The 22,207-nt window shown below is 45.3% G+C and overlaps 1 protein-coding gene across 1 annotated transcript in view; it reads left to right on the top strand.

Moving 5' to 3' along the window:
- The window catches only part of MREG (melanoregulin), a 41,472-nt gene that overhangs the window by 7,160 nt on the left and 12,105 nt on the right, over positions 1 to 22,207 (top strand). Inside the window, exon 2 of the mRNA XM_037912830.2 lies at positions 5,135 to 5,291. Coding sequence (XP_037768758.1) covers positions 5,135 to 5,291 — 157 coding nt within the window. The remainder of the gene's footprint in view (positions 1 to 5,134; positions 5,292 to 22,207) is intronic.

The raw sequence follows: 22,207 nt of genomic DNA, 5'->3' as shown, positions 1-22,207 counted from the left end.
TCAGCAATTGCTGGATAGAGGCCAGGCCGGGCAACGCGCCAAATGCCTTCAACTCGGCCTCTGTACCTGGGAGGGTGTGGTGATGGTGATATAGTGCTGGTTTTTCCCCATCTCTTCCTTCTAAATGTCACGTAGGAGGATACATCACTATAGGAATATGGGGTCTCTGCGAGTTATGTGGTGTCCCATGTGCCTTCGGGAGTGGGGAATACATGAAATTTTGTTTGGTTTTTTTTTTAAGACCAGTGGCTGGGATTGTCTTAGCATTTGGAACACAAGGTTTCCGAACCCATTAGGATGGGTTCAGCCCTGTATCCTTCTACAGGAGATAAAATGAGTACTAAATGCTGTGGGCTGATAAGCGGGAACAATTCCACTGAAGGCAATAGGGTTGTGGCTGCCTTATTCCAGCAGTGAATCTCATCCTATGGGAGACTTTGTAATGATACCTTAGAAGCTGAGAACCTGTCTCGCCTTCATGGACACTTAAAACAACCCCTTCTGGCTCGAGCAGGCATTTGCCCCAGCATCCCAACAATATCCCTACTTGTACAGTGTGCTACATGAGGAGATGCTCCTGCCCTCCACCCCAGAGGTGGCTGCATTTCAGTCACACTATGTAAACCACTTGTGGAGCACTTCCTGGGCTGGGAAAAGGCATTGCTGCTATAAAAGGATGAAGAACAAAATATTTGAGATTCACACCTGGCTTTGTTTCGACCCGACTAACTGAACTTTAAGTGACTGTGATTTAGATCTTGTACTTCTCTGAAGTTGGTCCAAAAAGATGATGATGGCATGGTGCAGAATTTCCTGAGCTGTTCATCTTACATCAGCCCAGTGAGTAACACTTTGCTCACACTTAGGATCAGATCAGGGTGCATAATTGAAATGCAGCTTGAAAACATATTAAAATATAGCAAGCGTGCAGATTTTAGTTATGACATCTTGGTCCCGTTGAAATTAAGAGCAAAACTCCAATTAGTCTTAATGGGAGCAGGGTTGCACCTTAAATGAAGTGTTTGGGATATAAAGTAGTGAAGTCCAGAAAGATTTAATTTGGAAATGGCTTTACTGAACACACGCCAGCACTAATCTAGAAATAATGGTGGTGTGCCATCCTTGCCTCTGAAGTTTCTTTCCTTGGCTTGTTTGTTAATTATAGTTTGCCAGAGATCAAGCAACAGGTAGCACAAGGAAAAACAGCTTTCTGGCCTAGTAGAAGCCTAAATAACCTTCCTGTATGGATATTTATGGTAAAGTATAAAAAAGATTCTTTACAAGCTAGCAGTCCTATAAAAATAGTTTATAAGGGGCCTTATTCACAGGCAAAATGCCTATAGGGTTGTTAATGGCTGTACAGAACAAAAAAAATTTAAAGCACTAAATTTAAGGGAGCAAATAGTATAAATATTAGGTCTCGTCAGCTTGTCCCTCAAAAGAATTGAGTAGATTTACTTCTCACCATTCTGAATCCCCATCTGATATTATTTCTTTAAATTTAAGGGGTAATTTGAAAATACCTACAAAAAGGTCTAGTCACTTTGATTAAGAAAACTGAATTAGTGTTACAACAACATCATAATGACCATCCAGCAGGATTACACAACCCTTGCTGGACAGCACACACAAGAAAATGAAACAATCCAATTGCCAGCCAGTAAATCAAAACAACAGAAAAGCTCTTTATATCACTGTAGCACCAAGGGACCCCCCCCAACTGGGGGGGGGGGGAGGAGAACTGTGCTAGCCACTGAGCAATCACCTAGAAAGAGACAGTCCCTGCCCAAAAGAGCTTGCAATCCAAATAGGCCAGCCAAAGGCAGTGTTGTTATCCCCATTTTACAGATAGGGAACTGAGGCACAGAGACCAAACGACTTGCCCAGGATCACAGCAGGTCTGTGACAGAGCCAGGAGTGCAGCCCAGTCCTAGGCTAATGCTCCAAACACCAATCCATCCTCCCCCAATGCTACTGAGTACCCACTGTCCTTACTGGTCAGGCATATGCAGGCCTATGCTCTGCTGCCCTGTCTGGGGTTTGTATTTATCCAATGTCTTCAGCATCCAGGCTTTGAGGGGTAACACTGTGTCCCTAGCCAGAGTAAAGTACCACTGCATTCCAATGACTTTCCCTCATCCGAGGAATGAAAGGAATGGAGACCCTGCGCTGCTGGCCCAGGATCTGTTAGAGGGGGTAGGAGAGGCATCCTCTTCGAACCTGCCCCCTCCCAAACTCCACAGGATCCCCTTGAGGCAAACTGCATGTGGATGGATTCTTGTGCAGGAGGAGGCATTCTCCATAGTGTCACCCCATCTCTGGAAAGCTGGGGATTTTCTACCCGAAGTTAATTATGACCCTTTCTGCATTAAGCTGAGCACTTTCCTGTTCTGCCCTTTCAAATCCTATCAGGAGACAGGTGATGAGGCCAAGGCTCCCCAGGTCTTCAGTAAACTGCTGCCATGAGGGATGGGGAAGGATCTAGGCCTCTCTGCAGATACCCCTGCTCTCCTTAAAGACCCTGTGATCCCTTGGGGAGTTTCCCTTCAAGACTTGTGATGTCTGCTGGTTGAGACGATGACTCCCCTGCTTGTGCTGTGGGCAAGCAAACTTCCTGCTGATGGCAGGGTACCTTGGAAACTTTGTGAGTTTGGGCCTGTGGAATTATTGGAGTATCTCTTGTTCTTTGATGAGCATTTCTGGGGGAAAAGTGTAATTTGGCCTTTAGCCACTACTATAATATGTATGGAGCATGCAGGCCATGAATAACACTTGTGAGAAGTTAATTTTGTACGCTATGTGCCTAGATCTAGATCTTTTATATGCACAACTGGAATTTGTTTGATTTGGGGACTGAAATTTCCTGGCATTTAACAGGCAGAGTACTCTGGCTGTTTGCTAGTGTGAAAAATATTGATGCCACTCCGTCCTCCACACCAGCCATTAGATGAAAGCAAGCAATACAAGCAAGCTTGTGCTGTAAAGGGTGTGACGAGAGCAGGCACAGCAAGGTAAAAAAGCTCAAATGACCCTATCCTCAGCTTGTACCTTTTGCGTCTTAAGCTGACTGCAGGAGCTGCAATACCTGGAGACAACAGGAATTAAGGATGGAAGGCCAAGCTTCTGGAATTTCCTTGTGTTTTGGCAAGGGCATGAGGTCAAACATGACATAAACATAAATTTTTGGATGTGTGTAAATGGGGTTCTATTAAATCTCCCTAGAGGGCCAACCTACCATTGCATTTCTTAAGTAGCTAACTCGGAGCTCAGGTTTAGAAATTTACAGTCCCTGGCTCGCTGAAGTCAGGAGCTGGGTGGGGCAGGAGATCAGAGCCCCGTCTTTGAAGATGACGGGTTGGATCCTGGTCTATGCTGTGACACAGAGTCCCATGGTGAAATCTACAAAGGGTGGGGACACACTACCAGCCCTAAAAAGGAAGGGGAGCTGCTGACTGCTGCCTCGGCTTGTTCTGCAAAGCTGCCAAGGGAGAAAGTAGAGGGGGTCTTTTGTCCCCTGAGACCCTTGCTCCTTTTCCCAGTGACAGCTGCAGGATTTACCAGCCCCTTCTGCACCACCAGTGGACGTGGCAACAGCTGCCATGGCCAGACTCCCTCTCCTGACAGATAGTTGTGAAACCTGCCATTGGTTATAGGCCTCCTGAAATATTGGTGTCTTATCTGAAGGTGGCCTCTCTGATGTCTGCCTATCAAAGAACAAAGGCAGGTTAAGAGGCCCCTGAAGTCTTTGTGTTCATGCCATGGATTGAGTGGTTACATGGGAACTGGCAGCCAAGATAAAACACAAATGTGATGGTCCTACTAAGAACTATACATGTAATCCTCTTAATGACGTGGGCTTTGTAATGATCGGGGTGAGCAGAGAAATCTTAGTGACACTCATGGAAGCCATAGGCTCTGGGAGCCAGCAGAGAGCAGACTTAATTTCTGCCTCTTTTCTTCTGTTAAATATTCAGTGCTCCTTGCAAATGTGCTCGAGGCTTGAAATAAGCAACAGCTAAAACTTCAACTCTCCTGCCCCAGGGAGCGAATGGTTCCGTGAAGTGCAACTGCTGTAGTGACCGCATTCAGAGGAGTCTGACTGTGAGCATCAGAACAGTGTTTACTTCTTATCAGTGGCTGGTGGGATTGAAGTGTCTGGACAAGGCTGTTAGTGAAGTAGTAGTGAATGGGTTTTGTTTTTGGAGGGGAAACCCTTTTCCCCCCCCATAAGGATGAGATTAGCTTTCCAAGCTAGTGTAAAAGGGAAACTGGAGTGTTGGAGGAAGAAAAGATAAATTATATCTCAGTCTTTGACATTTCCCCCTATTTGATTCAGAAATAGGTTCTGGGAATCGCAAAGCTTTCTCTTCACCCCCCTATGTAAGTCTGGGACCCGGGGGACTGACAGTGCCGCTTTAAGAATCTGTAAAGGGATGTTTAATCTGCTTTTTGGGTGCAGTAGGTTTGGGTAGTTTCCCAAGATAAAGGGAGGCCCCCCAGTACTCCAGCTACTACTGCCAACTGTAGCAACGTGCATTGGAGTTGGCTGCTGGCAAACTCAGTCAGCATACAGCAGACTTGAAAGTTCGAGAGCTGTCACTGATGCACACCAGAACTGGTTGACTGGAAGAAGGCCGCTGTACCAATGCTGAGCGGAACTAACACTATGGGGCTTTAGAATAGAGTATTTATAAGGATAAGTCCACTTTTCATGTTGTGCCTTTCCAAAGCAAGGCATTCAGCTGGCTCCTAGCGGTTGTTTTGTAGATGATGGTGGTAGCTATCAGGTGTGTGAATAGTTCAGTGATGGATGTCATGACCTGTTGCACTGTGCAGAAGGATGTTTGTTTGAAAGGTACCCTGTGAATACTGAAGATGCATGGGTTTCCTGTCTCATTCAGAGTACAGCACCTTTAACAGAGCAACACCACCAGTGCTGCCTAGACTGAGAGCAGTGAGCACTAGACTCAGTTCTAGTGCCAGGCTGGCACACCTGCTTTTCTATTTCAGGGGCAAACGTGTTATCAGCTGAGCCATACAGGCCCCACTTACCGAATACACCTGACTATAGAACTTAACTGCCGTTCTCCAGACTCAGTCACTGACAACTGCACCTCAATATTCCCCCTTTCAGTAATAACCCTTATGCCTCGTTTGGAGCCACCTTGGCGAGGGACGAGGAGAAGAACCTGTGGAGCACCCCTCATGACATGTCCCACACTGAAGCCGATGATGACAGGATACTGTATAATCTGATTGTCGTCAGGAACCAGCTGGAGCAAGATTCTGAGGTAAGGCTAAAGGACTGTTGTTCACGGATACACAGTCATCGAATAAACACTTGCCACAATTACAAACCAGCCACGAACAGCTGAGAACAAATGTCATCACATATCCCGGTGGTTGGTCATATTAGAGATAAACTTAAACAAACGGTAAGTCTGGTCAGTCTTTGAATACCTTTCAGGTCTGTATGGAACATTATTGCTATGGTAGCTTAGTTGAGTAGCAGTATCAAAGAAGAGGAGGTTATACATGGTGATGTTAAATATAGTCGGGCAGTGCAGATGTTTCTCTAATGAAAGGAAGTGTCCAAAGGACTACATCAAAGAGTTGCTGATGCTTGTATATCTAGGTTGGATTGGAGGTTGTGCGTACCATATGGTAAGTATTACTCTGGGGAAAGAGAATTCTACTTATTTTCCCCCTGTACTAAATTTGGTAAGAGGTGAAGTAGGGAAGCCTTTCTATTCCCTGGTCAAAGAGTGGTCTCTGTGATACATTTCCTATACCAGCACGCACACTTAAGGCTCTTTCAGACTTCTATTAAATTAAACCACTACCTACATAGACCAAGTAACTTCTCTCTCTTGTCTATGCAGACATTCAAAGAGTCCCCGCCCCAAAGAGCTTACTATGTGTTTCTACAGTTTCTAGTACACTGGGATCTGTATCCTGGCTGGGTCCTCCTAAGATGTTACTATGGGTAGCTCTACACTGAGGGGAGGGGAGCGGAGGAGCAGGGAAGAGCTGTGGTACCAAATCTTAGCACCCGGGTGCTCACGGGGCTCATGCTATAGGGCTGGAAATAGCAGTGCAGATGTTCGGGCTCAGGCTGGAGACTCTCCCCCTCACTGGGTCCCAAGTCCAAATGTCTAAACTGCTGTTTCTAGGCCTGTAGCGTGAGCCTGAGTCAGTTGACCCAGATGCTGAGACTTTCTGCTGTGGGAATTTTTTTTTCTCCTCTCTCCCTCCCCAGTGGAAATACCCTATAATACTTTGTAGTTGTAGAAGCAGTAGTGGCTGTTCTGATCTCTGGATAAGACACCTTTGACATAAGCTGTGCCTGCATCCTGAACTACGATTCTCCGGAGAGCAGTTCTTTTGGAGGGTCACAGGATTTAACTTCCTGCTTGATAGTTCACATTGCCATTATTAGATGCTTCTATGCCTTATTAGCATATGCTAATGTCATATGTCATGTTCAAAGCTGCTTTCGCTATTCCCTTCCCTCGTGTTACTACCACACCACAAACCTGACATTTCCACAAGAATGGTCCTGTCCTTGTGCTGAATCTGAACTGCAATAGCTTGTCAAGTCAAATATTTATGTAATCAGAATATGGTCATGATCAAGTACAGAAGAACTTGTGCAGCTGGTTAGGATAGTGGGGGGGAAATTGTCATCATTATATAAACTATATTTTATAGGCCTGATTTATTTCCCTAATGGACTTCATGTGTGTGACATTAGTGACCTGGAGCATGGATAGAAACAGGCTGTAGAAAATACTCTTTTAAAACGAAATTGACACATCCCTTTTTGGACAGCTATTACAACTGTGAAATGTTTGCAGGAAAACTGGATAGCGCATAATTTCATTATGATCCCATGAAAATGACCTAATTTGATAACGTCTGCAATGTAATTATTTTTCTTTTTTCTAGGAATTAGTGAATTTTAGTGAATCTAGGAATTTTAAGTGAAAATGAGCCAGTTTTTTTTTTTTAATGAATCCTTATACTTTTGACATTTAGTTGAAATGAGAGAATATAATTTTTGAATATATTGTCATGAAGTGGGCTTTTGGGGTAGTTAGTGTTTAGATGTTTTGGAGGGTTGGGGGAAATTCATACCCGGGCTAAATTATGGGAAACAAAATTGCAACACAATTCTCATGACTACACATGACCCTTATTGGTATAGAAACTATAACTTTTCTCATGCTCATAGGTTCATGACCACAAGTTTCTTAATGAAAAGATCCCCATTAGTTTCAGTTGACTTCAATGGGCCACAGTTTGGATCAGTCCCTAAATTATTGCTCAGGAATGTGCAATTAAGCTAATATGATGTGAAGGAACGTAGCTGAGTTAGTGGCTTGTGACTTGTGTCCTCACTTGTTAAATATTTAATTTATTCTGGATTAGAGCAGTCCTTTAATCTGATGATTATGAGCTAGAACTACTTCCTGATGACTGACTATGAAAGCCATTAGTAGTTATGTAACAGCATCATAACTATAATGTCTCTCAGTCTTTAATGTATTGATCCTTACAACACCCTGTGAGGTAGAACAGGGCTGTTATCCCTATTGTACAGATGGGAAACTGAGGCACAGAGACTAAGTGAGTTGCCCAAGGTGTCACAGGAAGCCAACGGCGGAGCAGGGAATTCCCTACCTGAGCACCTCACTGACTGGACTGCCCTTCTAGTGAAAGACTCACATTTACTACAACAGACGTTGGATCAGGCTGCTTGTTCGTCCATTTTTAAAACTCTTAACACTTTGAGTAGTATCTGGAGTGGTGGTCAGTGCTGGAAGGCTGGAGGCCTTCACTCCAGGAGATAAACAAACCCCTGGGACAACAGTTTTGTTGTGTTTCAATCACCAGGTGGAGTTAAGAATTGAGTGTCGGATTTAACTCCTTCAACTTTACTTTTATTAATATTTTGCCCTTAACATTACTTACTCTGACTGTGACTGAAGTTTTTGTGAGCTGAAATCTTAATAGATCTTTATTCTGGAGTTTTGTAACTAGCATGGTTTTAAAATTTCTTTTGTAGCCTTACTTTGTTAAAGAGGAAGAACATTTATTTCAAGGGTTGAAGGACAAACGATGTTTCCTGGCCTGTGTGTAGGAAAGGGAAGAATTTGTAACATGCATCAGCATAAAGCCTGGTTCTCTCTCTTATTGTGACTTGTCATTGCCAACACAAAACCAGCTGGAATTCAGTGTTGTTGGAGGATCCTCTTTCCTACAAACTAACTAAGCCCTTTTGGTACTAATGTGAAACTCCCTATTCAATTGGTCAGAGCTATAGTGGTGTTCATGGTTTATATAATGCAGCATTGCTTGGATTCCTCATTCCTGCTGTTGCCCCTATGCCAAATGGTAGCAAATTTGGGAGCCTTTTGGGTATCTAGATTTTTTTTTTCTTTTAATGTAACTAACTTGTTTGCAGTACATGCCAGTCCTTGAACAGAGGTGGTCACAAACAGCACACTGGGAAATCTGTGCTTCAGAAATCTCAGCTCAAACAGTTCCTAGGAAGCAACTCTGCCCCAAGGATCGACTCTTGTTACAGAAATTATGGCAGAGAGGAAACGGTCTTGCTGTTTGCAACAGCTCCTCTAAAGAGAATAATTAACACAGAACATTTATTCAGACCTGCTAAGAACACGTGAGACTGGGTGTAACGGTGCCATGTGGTGACACCTACCGAACAATATGATCACTTTTTTGCTCTTTCTAAAGACAGTTACACTGAAGTCTCTGGGAGCTTTATTGGAGTACTGAGTGCTGAGTCAACCCCTTTGACTATATTCATGTTTTGAATCACAATGTTCCTCACGCTTTGTTTTTAATCACTTTATTTATGCAAACAATAAAAAAAAAAAATCCTGGCTGAATTCCTATGAGGAATGCAGGCTCCTTCGTAGATCCCAAGGCCAGAAAGGACCATTGTGATCCAGTTTGACCTACCGTACAGTACAGGCTATAGAACGTCTCCTAGAGCAGATATCTTGGGGTTCTTTTCTAAAACGTCCACTCTGGATTTAAAAGCAGTCAGTGATGGAGAATCCACCGTGATCCCTTTTAAATTGTTCCAGCGGTTAATTACAGCCCTGTTAGGTCATTCCCAGAAGTGCATCCTTTCTGAAGCAGTACTTCTGAGACTGAAGCAACAAGTCAGCTTCCTGGAATGGGATGTACCAAGACAGAGTAAGCGTGACGGAAGATCGGATAGGGTGCGCTCACTCTGTGACTCTCCATTTGATTCACACAAGAAGGTGTCTTTTAAAGATGGGGAAACTGAGTCACAAGGAAGTGAAATGTTTTGCCCTGCATTGTGCAGATTAGTGGCAGAGCCAGCAGTAGAATCCAAAGATATGTATATGCTACAGAGACTGTACTGGCACAGGTTGATCCTGGAACCTCTGCCTGTTGATTGTGATCTCCGGGCCGCTGCCTGCCCTGGCCCCACATCACTCCCGGAAGCGTCTGGCTGCTAGCATGTCTCTGCAGCCCCTGGGGTGGGGAGGGGGAAGCTCTGCGCACTGTCCCTGCAGCTCCCATTGGCTGGGAGCTGCAGGGGTGGCGCTTGCAGGGGCGGGCAGCGCATGGAGACCCGCTGCCTCCCCCTGGACTGTGGAGATGTGCCAGCAGCCAGATGTTTCTGGGAGCGGCGTGGGGCCACGGCTGAGCCCCACTGCCCCGCTGGCCAGGAGCCACCTGTGGTAAGCACCTCCCAGCCGGAGACTACACCTCGCTCCCCAGCCTGGAACCCCCTCCTACATGCAAACTTCCTCCCAGAGCCCGTACCCCCACCCCCTCCCACACCCCATCACTCTGCCCCAGCCTGGAACCCCCCCTGCACCAAACTCCCTCCTAGAGCTTGCACCCCTCGCTCCTGCACCCCAACCACCTGCCCCAGGCTCAGCCAACGCACACCTCACAGCTGAGAATGTTGCACTGATTTGTGACAGTCCCAGAAGGGTTTTAGATCTATAAGCCACAAATGACACTAATAAAAAGTGAAACTCATGAACTGACCAGTGGATTCTATGAGATTAGGTGCAGTGTGACCATATGACCCCTGCATCCAAACTCCATCCCAGAGCTTGCACCCTAACCCCTTTCCCCAGGCTCAGCCCGGAGCCCCCTCCCACACTCTGAACCCCTCAGTCCCAGCCCAGAGCCTGCCCCCCCTCCTGCACCCCAATCCCCTGCCCCAGCCCAGTGAAAGGGAGGGAGGGAGGGGGGAATGGAGAGAGCGGGGCATCAGGGAAGGGGCGGGGTAGATCCTGGGTTGACTTTTTTTTTTATGCACAAGATCACTTTTTGAATTTAAGATCATCTTGTGGAGACCACTGGTGTAGATGCAGCCTACATAGACAGAATGGGAGTTTTCCGTCGGTACAGAAATGCCACCTCCTTGAACAAAGCCATCTTCTGTGGACGGAAGCCATCTTCTGTTGATGTAGCTGTCTGTATGCTGGGAGTTACGTCTGCGTAGCTATGCTGGTCCAGGGTGTGGGTTTTTCATACTCCTGACTGCAGGGGTGAAAGTAATATTTAAACTCTTTCCGGTACAGGGGCCTGGCTCTGGGCCCCCTGGAGGGGTGGGGCCTCAGGTGGAAGGGGCGGGGTTGGGGTCAGCCTCCCCCAGCCAGCCCATCCGCAGAGCCTGGCCCACACCGCCCAGGGCTCCAGCGGCGATTTAAAAGGGCCTGGGGCTCCGGCCGCTGCTGTGGTGGTGGCAGCCAGGAGTCCCGGGCCCTTTTAAATCACTGGCTCTGGGGTAGCTGCTCCTTTTGTGCCCCCTTCCCCTGCTGTCGGTGGCCCTGCTGGTAGGGTCCCTACCGGCAGGGCCGCCAACAGGGGGGGCAAAAGGGGCAGCGATGTTAAAGTGCTGCCATGGCAGCGCTTAAATGTTGGCTGCGTACAGGCCGGTACCCGCTTCTTACCGATACGCCGTACTGGCCCGTACTGGCCCACTTTCACCCCTGCCTGACAGCGGACGTAGCTAAGCGGATAGAACCTCTCTGTAGACTGGGCGTAAGTTTCTTGAGTCCCAGTCCAAAGCCTCTGAGATGTTCACACAGCGCTTTTTTGCAAACGTGGGTTAGCTCCTGTGGGTTAAAACAGCAGTGAAGAGCCAGCAACTCAGGTTAGCAGCTTGAGTGAAAGCCTATAGGAGAATCTGGGGTTGAACTCAAGCTGCTAATCTGTGTTGGATTTGCGATGTCTTCACTGCTATTGTAACAGGAGTTACGAACACACTTTTTTTTTTTTTTTTGCAGTGTAGACGTGCTCTCTAAATCCTGTATCTTAACACATCTTTCTTGTTTTCATATTTTCACTTCAGATAACTCTGTACTATGTCAGTTTATTGACATCTATATAACTCAGAACAAAAAATGTGTGTTTGGTAACAATTGGAAACCCTCGTTGCTGGAGTCTCTGTGGCTGCTTCTGATTCCGGCTCCTTCTGACAGACCAGAAAAACTTGGCTTGAGAACCCAACATTGCTGTACTCTGTGCAGTAATCACATCTTACCCCAGCGAGCATTTTACAATTAGGCCGAACAGCTTCACCCTCTTCTAATGAGAGCTCAGCCCTATGAGAGAAGCAAAGGTTTGAATTGCAACACATAATGGCCTGTAAATGCTAAACATAATCTTCTTTGGGGAGCTGTTAAATTATCACTCTCCAGATGAGTGAATACGGCTCTGTTCTTCAGCTGCAGTCTGAGCAGAATAGTTCCCACAGAGAGACCTTATGGAAGCTGCAAAGGAGATGATGCTGTCTCTGCTAGGAATGAGCAAGGTTCACATGCTGGACTGCTTGTGATCTCTCCCATGATCTGATTGTCACCGAGACTTCAGGTTTTGTGTGTCAAAATCAGTGTTAGTGAGAGGAGAATTCTCTTCTATTTCTAGGTTCTGATTCAGCAAAGCACTTAAACGTGCTTAAGTACCAATAACTTAACTGGACGTGCTTATGTGCTCTGCAGAACTGGTACCCACATGTCCTTGTCTTCCTTAAGGACCTACTAGTACAAGCGTTTAGGGAAAGGGCCATATTCCACCACAGAGTTATTGGGCCAAATTCACGTGCTTGGTATCCACACGGAACTCTGATTTTTTTTTTCAGTGCAAAAAATGTGGTGTGTGTGGTTTTTTTTTGTTTTTGTTTTTGTTTTTTTTAAAGCAGCAGAGCTAACATGCATTAGCTATCCCACCTGAACAGGGTTTCTCCCATAGACAGTTACTGCCTCTTGGGGAGGTGGATTAACTATGGCGACAGGAGAAGCTCTCCCATTGGTGCAGCAGCATCTTCGCTGATGCTGTGCAGCTGTGCCATATGTGAAGACAATCACGTGGTGGTGATGGTGGTGATAACGGAAGTTCTGAATAATAGCAGGGTAAAGTTCTGGCCCATAATGACTTGATTAAAATAAGTATTTATAAACAGAAGCATCTGTAGTCTCTTTATTTGAGCCCACCCTTGGGATATAAATAAATTCTAAGGTTGTGACTTGTCTGAAACAAATTTTGGTACCACGAGAGCCTTGTAATTTGGGCACAAAAAGGGTCGTCTTAGCTCACTTGCCTGTGAAACGTTTTCACTGGCAGTCTTTAAATCAAGAGTGGATGTCTGAGGTACAGCATGGCTTCTAGAAAATCGGTTATGGTCTTGATGCTGGAACCACTCGGAGAAATTCTGTGGCCGGTGTTATGCAAGTGGTCAGGCTAGCTGATGTAATGGTCACCGCTGGCCTTAGAATCTATGACTCTCAGTGCCCAGTGCTGTAAATCTTCATTCCTTTGCCGTTGTGCACTATAGATAACTTACAGTGCTCCACAGTATACCTGTAAATAACTTTAGCACACATACCTCAGTTTTATTTAATTTTGGGATGGATTATCTTGCACGTTAATGAGTAATTCGTAATGAATCTCCTAGCAGCTATGGAGCAGTGTGGTCTAGTGGATAGGGCCTTGGACTGTGAGTCCGGGATAGGGGTCATATTTCCAAATATGCTACTTAACTGCTATTTGAGGCTGGGTTGGTCACGCCCCTGATTTGTATCTCCACTTCCTCACCATTAAAATAGGGGTGACAATAAGGTGGCTTCCTTTGTGAAGTGATCTGAGATCTACAACTCAGAGCACAATGATCATGTTTATTAAGTTACTGGAGAAAGCAACTGAAATGCAGAATTCAAGAGAGCTCTGCACTCAGTTCTGGCAAAGGTGGGGGTTGAGAGGTATGCAGAGACTCCGGAAGGTGGGAGTAAATTAGAAATGGTCGGCATGTTGGGACAGAGCACCTCTTTCCTGTTGTATTGTGTTAAACCATGTCTCGCATAGCATAGTCATCCAAGCTATGAGAGAGGTTTATCACGTGCCTCCTAAAAGATTCAGAAACAGGATCTTTCATTTGTACAGCTCTAAGGGCTTGTCTCCACAGGGACATCCAGAAAATTAATCCAAGTTAACTAAAGGTGTGAATGGAAAGTGGATTAGTTAAACTGCATTAAATCCCCATGTGGACACACTTATTCAGAATTAAAGTGGCTTTAATTTGGTTTGCCTTAATTCACTTTAAAATAAAAGGAATTAAAGACTCTTTAATTCTGAGTGAGGGTATTCACATGGGGTTTAATGTGGTTTAACGACTCTACTTCAAATTCGCACATTTTAGTTAATTTGGATTAACTTTCCTGGAAGTGGAGACAGGCCCATATACACTGCAAGATGGGAGGAGAAAGTTACCCTTTAAATGGCTCCAAAATTGATGATTTGTAAGTGTAGTTCCTTGAGTGCTGTTGTTGCACAGATGTGAGCATGTGTCACAAGCCAGCTCTCCCCCATTTAGCCTGTGTCCACTTGACTAATGTGGGTACTTCCAGCCAAAGAACTTTCACTCAGTGGGGAATCTGCCTGTTCTGAATAACAGCAGGGTAAACCCTTTTTAAAATAAACAGGGCCTAAAGATCTGCTCTTTAGTAATAATCCCTAGCTCCTATCCAGCACTCTTCATCCATAGATCTCAAAGCATTTTTCAAAGGAGGTCAGTATCATCCCCATTTTACAGATGGGGGAAGGTGAGGTGCAGGGAGATAACCTAGCAGGCCAGTGGCAGAACAGGAAATAGAACTTGGGTCTCCAGAGTGATCTATCCACTAAGCCACACTGCCTTCAATCATATAACACTAAGTTCTGCCAGTAAATCAAACCTGCAAAACAGGCCCTGTAACTGTCCCAGAAATATACCCTCAAACTTCCCCCAAACCATGCTTTTTGCAGCATGCCTGGAAATTAATCTAATTCAGGATTATTTAGGGTCAAGGTATAGGGAGATGAACATGGATCCAGATTTTGCATCTGATCATGTCTCCAGTGGGCTGAACCACACCAGTAGCTCACAACAACCCCTGAAGGCTGGAGCAGTACAGGTCTGGATTGGTATTTTAAAGCTTGGGCCCACATCTGATAATCTTTAGGTTGTTTGACCTAATTTCCTATGTACAGCTCCTGAGAACAGTGCTGCAAATTAATTTCAAGGGAATAAAGAAACAGCTCTGAGAGAGGATTGCTTTGGCAGCATGAAGAAAACCACCTACTAATTAATAAGTTTCCATATCAGGGAGGGTATTTGATAGCATTTGTCTCTATTCTCCTTGGCACAACTTTTTGTTCAACTTCCAGTTCTGTGCCAGTCTGGCTCATACTGAATGCTTAGGATTTCCCCACTTCAATCTGGCATTTAAAGTACTTAATACATTGCACTGATTCCATGGAACTTTTCCAGGTAAATGTTTGAACAGCTGAGTGTTCAGATCAGCAAGGCAGGCTGGTGTGTGTATCTGCTAACACAGAACTCACACTTTCTCACAAGCCATCTGTGATACATGGAATTAGTCATCACTTCCCTTGGAGCTTTCACTGGCCTGAGACTGAGATTTCCAGCAAAGCATTACCAGTCTGATATTGGAACAGTTGCCGCTGTGGATCACTGCCTGGGATGGACAGGTTGGGAAAAGCTGAGTTGGCCAACTTGACAACTACTTGAATGTGACGTTTTTGCAGTTGTCCTGGTGTAGCCCCCTGTCTGTCATCTGGGTGTCCTTTGCTACAGTCTAGTGGCAGGTTCTTGTGAAACTTCAACATGTTGCAAAGTCTCCCTGTCTGGTCCCAGGGCTGCTGACAACCCTTTTGGGCAACTCCTATGAAGGAACAAGTCAAGTCTGAACGAAATGGATTGGCATGTTTGAGCAGCATCACAAAACTGCTTGTTACTTCACTGAAGATCATTGCCAGTGGTGTCGGGATGGCAGAGGAGGAGGAAGCTACATGCTTGTAGTTTGGCCACCACTAGAGCACTAGGATACCACAGAAAATTCATGCAAGAAGCCATGGTTACTTCTTGGAGTACTGCAGTCTTTAGAACTGTTTCTATGGAAATTCTTACGCTCTCCACTGGTTCCTGTATCTGCCGCTCCTTAGTCTTGGACCAAGGCTCTTCTCTAGTCTTCACTGGCATAGGTCGTACCACTATATGCATGATGGAGAGGAGAAAATTATTTGGCATCTGGGGAACCAAGACTCTGAGAATAAGTAAGATCTGCCCACGATCACATGGGAAATCTGGGTGAAGCTAGGAATACGCTGCAGATGAGTGCTTTGACCATAAATCCATCCTGCCTCTTTTGTGGTGATGTCATTTCCCTGGTTGACGCTTACTTACCACAAGTAATAACAATGAGCATTGTGGCACACCAGGCAGTATGTACTTGTGTAGCTGAATATTAACTTGGAACATTATCTGTAAGAACAGATCGTTTAATAAATGGATTTATTGATCTCCATTATCCAACTCAGCTATTAAAGGTGACCCACAAAGGGGGGGGGAATACTTTTGTTACTTCTATAGGATTGATAAAATATCAGTAGGGTCTTTTTTTAAAAATTTCCCCTGCTTATGACATTAAACATTCAGGTTCCACCCACCCTGGAAGACTGACTGGTGAACTAGTGAAATGACAACTTCCTGAATCATGAAAGTAAGCTCTGCAGCTAAGAGTGAGGATTTTTAGATTGCTTTAAAATGTTTGGGTTTCTTTTGCTAACGCCTATTTAACATCAATGTCCAATTAACATTTGGGAGAAAGGGCATCTGTGTTAAAGATCACCGTGGATGAATATTCCGTTAAGGTATGAGAGCTCACAGCTCTGACACATCTAGTATAGAATCAACCAAACCTGGACTGACCAAAGTCAACATTCCTGATATTTCTGATGGTTCGTCTGTACTGTTTTTCCCTCCCAGTGAGGTGGTAAGTCACTCAAGGGATCAGATTTTCAGCTGGTAAATTGCCATAGGTCCACTGAAGTCAAGGCCATGTGTTCGGATGCTGAATTTTCTCATTCAATAAGAATCCGGAAGCAAATTCTCCCCTCCCCCCTCCCCCCCCCAAGTGAGACTATTTTCATTAATATCTGCTTGCTGAAGGGCTGTATCATTGTGCGAGTAGCAGAACAAGAAGGGTTTGCTTGCTGCCATTTGTGAGGTTCCCTATACCATTTTGTAGGAATACTACTACTCAGCCTGAGCGGTACAAGGATCAGTTAGTCAATGTTTCTGCAGAACATTGAACTAAGTAGTAGAAACAGAGGCACAGAGATGAAGTTACTTGTGCAGTGTGGCACAGCTGGGATGAGAACTCTGGACTTGGGAGAGCTGTGCAAAGCGTTTTCAGCTTGGGCATGAGAACCTTCTCTCCTTTTGAGGGGCTTCTGGTGCACTCAGACCACGCTTCTGCAAAGCTTTGCAGAAGTTCAGACATGCTCCTTTTGGAGCCTGTCCTTCTTTAAAGCTTCCCCAGCTGTTGTGGGGACAACTGCAGTTGTGTATGGTGGCCGCAGCCTGTTGTTGGGGACTCTGAGTCAGAAAGTTACAGGGAGTAACAGCTTAAAAGGTTGGCTTTACCGAAACCCTCTCTGGAGTTTAGATGCACAGAATCCTTTGTTTCAGAGTAGCAGCCGTGTCAGTCTGTATCCACAAAAAGAACAGAAGTACTTGTGGCACCTTAGAGACTAACCAATTTATTTGAGCATAAGCTTTCATGGGCTACAGCCCACTTCATCAGATGCATAGAATGGAACATATAGTAAGAAGGTAGAGAGAACATGAAAAGGTGGAGTAAGAGGCTAATTGAGCTATTATCAGCAGGAGAAAAAAAACTTTTGTAGTGATAATCAAGATGGTCCATTTAGGCAGCTGACAAGATGGTATGAGGATAATGATCCCTCACTCTCACAGATCTTGGGAGACAGACCAGTCCTTGCTTACAGACAGCTCCCCCCCGCAACCTGAAGCAAATACTCTCCAGCAACCACACACCACACAACAAAAACACTAACCCAGGAACCTATCCTTGCAACAATGCTCGATGCCAACTCTGTCCATATATTTATTCAAGTGACACCTTCATAGGACCTAATCACATTAGCCACGCCATCAGGGGCTCATTCACCTGTACATCTACCAATGTGATATATACCATCATGTGCCAGCAATGCCCCTCTGCCATGTACATTGGCCAAACTGGACAGTCTCTACGCAAAAGAATAAATGGACACAAATCGGATATCAGGAATCCTAACATTCAAAAACTGGTAGGAGAACACTTCAACCTCTCTGGCCACTCAGTAACAGACTTAAAGGTGGCAATTTTGCAACAGAAAAGCTTCAAAAACAGACTCCCAACGAGAAACTGCTGAGCTTGAATTAATATGCAAACTAGATACCATTAACTTGGGTTTGAATAGAGACTGGAGTGGCTGGGTCATTACACCCATTGAATCTATTTCCCCATGTTAAGTATCCTCACACCTTCTTGTCAGCTGCCTAAATGGGCCATCTTGATTATCACTACAAAAGTTTTTTTTTTCTCCTGCTGATAATAGCTCATCTTAATTAATTAGCCTCTTACTCCACCTTTTCATGTTCTCTGTGTGTGTGTGTGTGTGTGTATCTTCTTACTATATGTTCCATTCTATGCATCCGATGAAGTGAGCTGTAGCCCACGAAAGCTTATGCGCAAATAAATTTGTTAGTCTCTAAGGTGCCACAAGCACTCCTGTTCTTTTTGAGAATCCCTCAGGAGTGGCAGAAGGGTAGAGTAGGAAAGGGGATGCAGTGCTAGGGACTTGCTTCTGAGTCTTTTCAAAAAGCTTTGTTAGTGCAAAGGAAGCAAGAGACTCCTAGCTCAGCTTATTATTTTTATTATAGTAGCACCTACAGACCCCAGTCAAGGCCTGATTTTCCCCCATTGTACTAGATAATGTCCAGGAACATCATGAGGCAGTCCCTGTATTGAAGAGCTTCCAATCTGAATAGACAAGAAGTAAAAGGGGAACCAGAGGCACAAAGAAGTGAGTGACTTGCCCAAGGTCACGGAGCAAGTTAAAGGCAGAGCCAAGAATAGAAGCGAGCTCTCCAGACTCCCAGTCCAGTGCCCCACCCACAAGACCACGCTGCCTCTCTGCTAATTCATGCTCTCGTGGTACACCCCTTCCTCCTCTTCCCCTTGTAGTAGCAAGTGCTTGCTGCGTCCTTCCCTCAACAGCTGTACAAAGCCTCTAAAGCCACCAGCGGTGGTGTTCGAACCTAGCCAAGGGTCTCCTCCTTCCCCCTGTCACTTCCTCCCTACGCCTCATTTTCAACCCAGGGTGCTGCGATTGCTATTGCACAAGAGTCTGCCATAGGTTGTGGCAGGAGCTGTGACGCGTTCCCATACCGATGTCACAGTTACCCGTCAAGTGTGTGCGTTCCATTCCTTTGCTCTCGCTTGAGGCCGTGCAGCGGTGAAGTGAATCCATCATTCTGTTAAGTCTGCTGCTGTGTTCAACAGGTGCAGACGTTAAATGGCCCAACATTTAGGGAAAGGGGTTCAATTTATTTAATTTTCATAGAAGCAAAACCAACTTAACTTCCTAGAGGAAAGAAGCTGCTAGTGAAGCCCCCTAGTGAGCGTTTTCCCAGGGTCTCTTCTCGTGGTCGTGCTTTTGTGCGTTGTTTACAAAAACTCTTCAGTCTTGTTTCAGCCCTTTGTATGCCCCTTTAGATTCAGAAAGGGAAGGGACATTTATATGGATAAAAAGAATACCCACAGTTAATGCTAACAAATGCTAGTTAATGCTAACAAAAGTGTTAGATGGATATTAAACCAAACGCTTATCAGAAACGTCCCAGACAACAACCTGCAGTACACATAGCAATTCCAACTAGGCTGTAGCCACATGCACCCTCTAATTCATTAACGAGGACGGTTTGATGGCTTCAAAGGTTGTAACAAGATATGGCACCTTCCACTTTTAGGTCACTAGTTCTATCCAGCCCATATTAATATTAACTGCCTCTGTTAACCATCAAGCAGTTAGAGGCTAATTAGACGTAAGTTGGTCTTTGGCCTGCGCTTTGTGGACAGTCATTAAAACTGCCCTCACCTCTGAACGTCCAGTCCCGGGCAGAAGCCAAGGAGTGATCCTCAGGATAAGTTCACCATGAGATGGCATTGTTAGATTCTGCAATGTTTAAGGCATTAGAACATCTAGTCTGACCTTAATAACACAGACTGTAGTGTTTGACCCAGATATCCCAGCACCGAGCCCAATAACTTGTGTTTGACCAAAATCTATCATCCAGAAAGGCAGCCAATCTGGATTTGAAGACAGCCAGAGATGGCGAATCCGCCCCTACCTAGCTGCACCACAGGTACTGCTGAGCAGCAGGTTCTGCGTAAAGGTGAGATGAAGCTATTGCCCAGGCGGTGTGGGGCGGGGGGAGAGTGTGCTGTATCCTTTCAATGTTAATGGAATAATTCAGTGCCTAAAGATTTGAAAAGAAAGCAGCAGCCTTGTTTCTAAACAAAACAGACAATGGAACCAATTCTGCTGTTCTGGTGGGGTAAATCAGGAGTAGCTCCTTTGACACGAATGAAATTGCTCTTGGTTTACATTAGAGAGCAGATTTTGGCCCAGTAACTCTTAGTGTAATTAAAAACAGACCTGAATGAACATTGCTTTGCTGCAGATGGGTTCTAGCAAGGTCCCCGTTAACATAAAATTCAGGTGGAGAGAGAGAGATCAGGGTTTCTGGAGTGATTAGTATACAGCAGTGATTTCAACCTTTTAACATTTGTGGACCCCTAAACAATTTCGAATGGAGGTGCAGACCCCTTTGGAAATCTTAGACATAGTTTGCAGACCCCCAGAGGTCCACAGACCACAGGTTGAAAACCACTGGTATAAAACAATATGGTACAAACACTTTCCACCCATCCAGGGCTCCTAATAATAGAAACTAATTATTGGATTCAACTCAAATGAGCAAATAGTTTATATATTAAAAATGTATTTGTCTAAAGAGGTCAGAGATTCACTGCTTATTTTTTGCAGAGACCCTTCCTTCCTTCCTTCCTTGTTAATACTTTGGGTCATGAGGACGCTGGGAGGATTCCAAGGGATCTCTGCCAAAAAGGGCCAAGGCAGTATGTGCCTCACACTGGGAAGGCTGAGGTTTGGGGGTTGTTTTTGCTCTCTGGGTTGCAGTCAACTTCTCCTTGAGCTCTCACTTACAAACTGCAGTCTCTTCTTCAGTTAAAAAATAATCTCTTTCCCTTCTCACCGAGCCAGAGTTCACATCCTAGTGTCCAGGGTGCGTCACAAAAGAGAGGACTTCCAGGTTATTACTGTATCCTCTCCTTTTCAGAACTTAAATGGCGTATCAGGTCATGTGCAAAACTGGAACAATGAGGCCCTTTTCAGGCTCCAAGGGAGGAGGTGGGGAAGGGAAACACCTCTGCTTTGCTTTGCCAATCAGTGAATAGCACCAGTACTCTCTTAGCTAAGAATGAAGGATTTCTTCCTATTCCCAGGCTGGGGGAAAAACCAGCATACGCTGCTGTGTGCTGATCTGAATTTCCCCTGCTCTCCAGGCATAAATTCTTGACTATCTTAACATCCATGATCCTCTCACTCAAAATCATAATCTCAGAGGAGTTCCTTTGGTTATATTTGAGCAATGGAGGGAAACAGATGATTCACTTGGAGCGCTGCTGTCTTGACTTGGCTGTCTGCACGCAGAAGAAGTATAGAAATGTTCTGTCTGTAACCGGAGAAGCTCGGGGCCAACATTTTCAAACCTGATGCCTTAAGTTTGGATCGTAATCAGAGTTAGTTGCTGAAAGAGTGTCACCCTCAAGTCAGCACCTCTTAAAAATCAGGACGCTTCTAATTAGGAGTCTAACCTTAGCACCTGGGTTTACAATATTTTTTGGCGTAAGTATCTAATCCCATTTGTTACAAACAAATGAAAATACTTGAGTCACCTCATTGGTTTGTAGGTACAAAAGAACATTTCAATTAAGTGACGTCTTAAAGTGACTTTCTTAAAGGCTGCTTTGCTTGTGTACCTCAAGGGCCTGACCCAGTTCTCAATGAAAGCAATAGAAGTTTCCCCCACTGATTTGAATTGCTGGATCAGGGCCTAAACTGGTATGTGCTCCTGTGAGATAGAAATCTTGCCCAGGATGCTGCATATCTGGGAAACGAGGTTCTGATCTTACTGGTCTGATAGACAGCCAGAGATCAGCCAGTGCTACACGGTGAATTCATCTGATTTCGCAGTGTGATTGTGACATGCATGGATTGTGACATGGAAACAGCATTTTTAACCATCATTCAAATTCAAGAATTCAAACCAGACTTAGGCCAGGAAATTGAAAATCACTCTTAACCATATAATGCCACCTTGGATAACAACTGTACGTCGGCAAGTGCTAGGGCTAACACACATGTTGGTATTAGACCGGGGTGGGCAAACTATGGCCCGCGGGCTGGATCCAGCCCCTCGGGGCTTTGGATCCGGCCTGCGGGATTGCCACCGCCGCGGGCTCTGCGCCGATCCTGGAAGCGGCCACACCACGTCCCTGCAGCCCGGAGGGTGGAGCAGCAGAGGGCTCTGCACGCTGCTCTTGCCCGTGGGTACCTCCCCAAAGCTCCCATTGGCCAAGAACGGGTTACCGGGGTCAATGGGAGCTTCGGGGGAGGTACCCACAGGTGAGGGAAACACGCCGAGCCCTCTGCTGCCCCACCCCACCCCAAGGGACCCCGCAGGGACGTGGTG

The sequence above is a fragment of the Chelonia mydas genome, chromosome 11, assembly GCF_015237465.2.
Source record: "Chelonia mydas isolate rCheMyd1 chromosome 11, rCheMyd1.pri.v2, whole genome shotgun sequence".
Taxonomy (NCBI): Eukaryota; Metazoa; Chordata; order Testudines; family Cheloniidae; genus Chelonia; species Chelonia mydas.
This window is presented reverse-complemented; position numbering and strand designations above follow the sequence as displayed.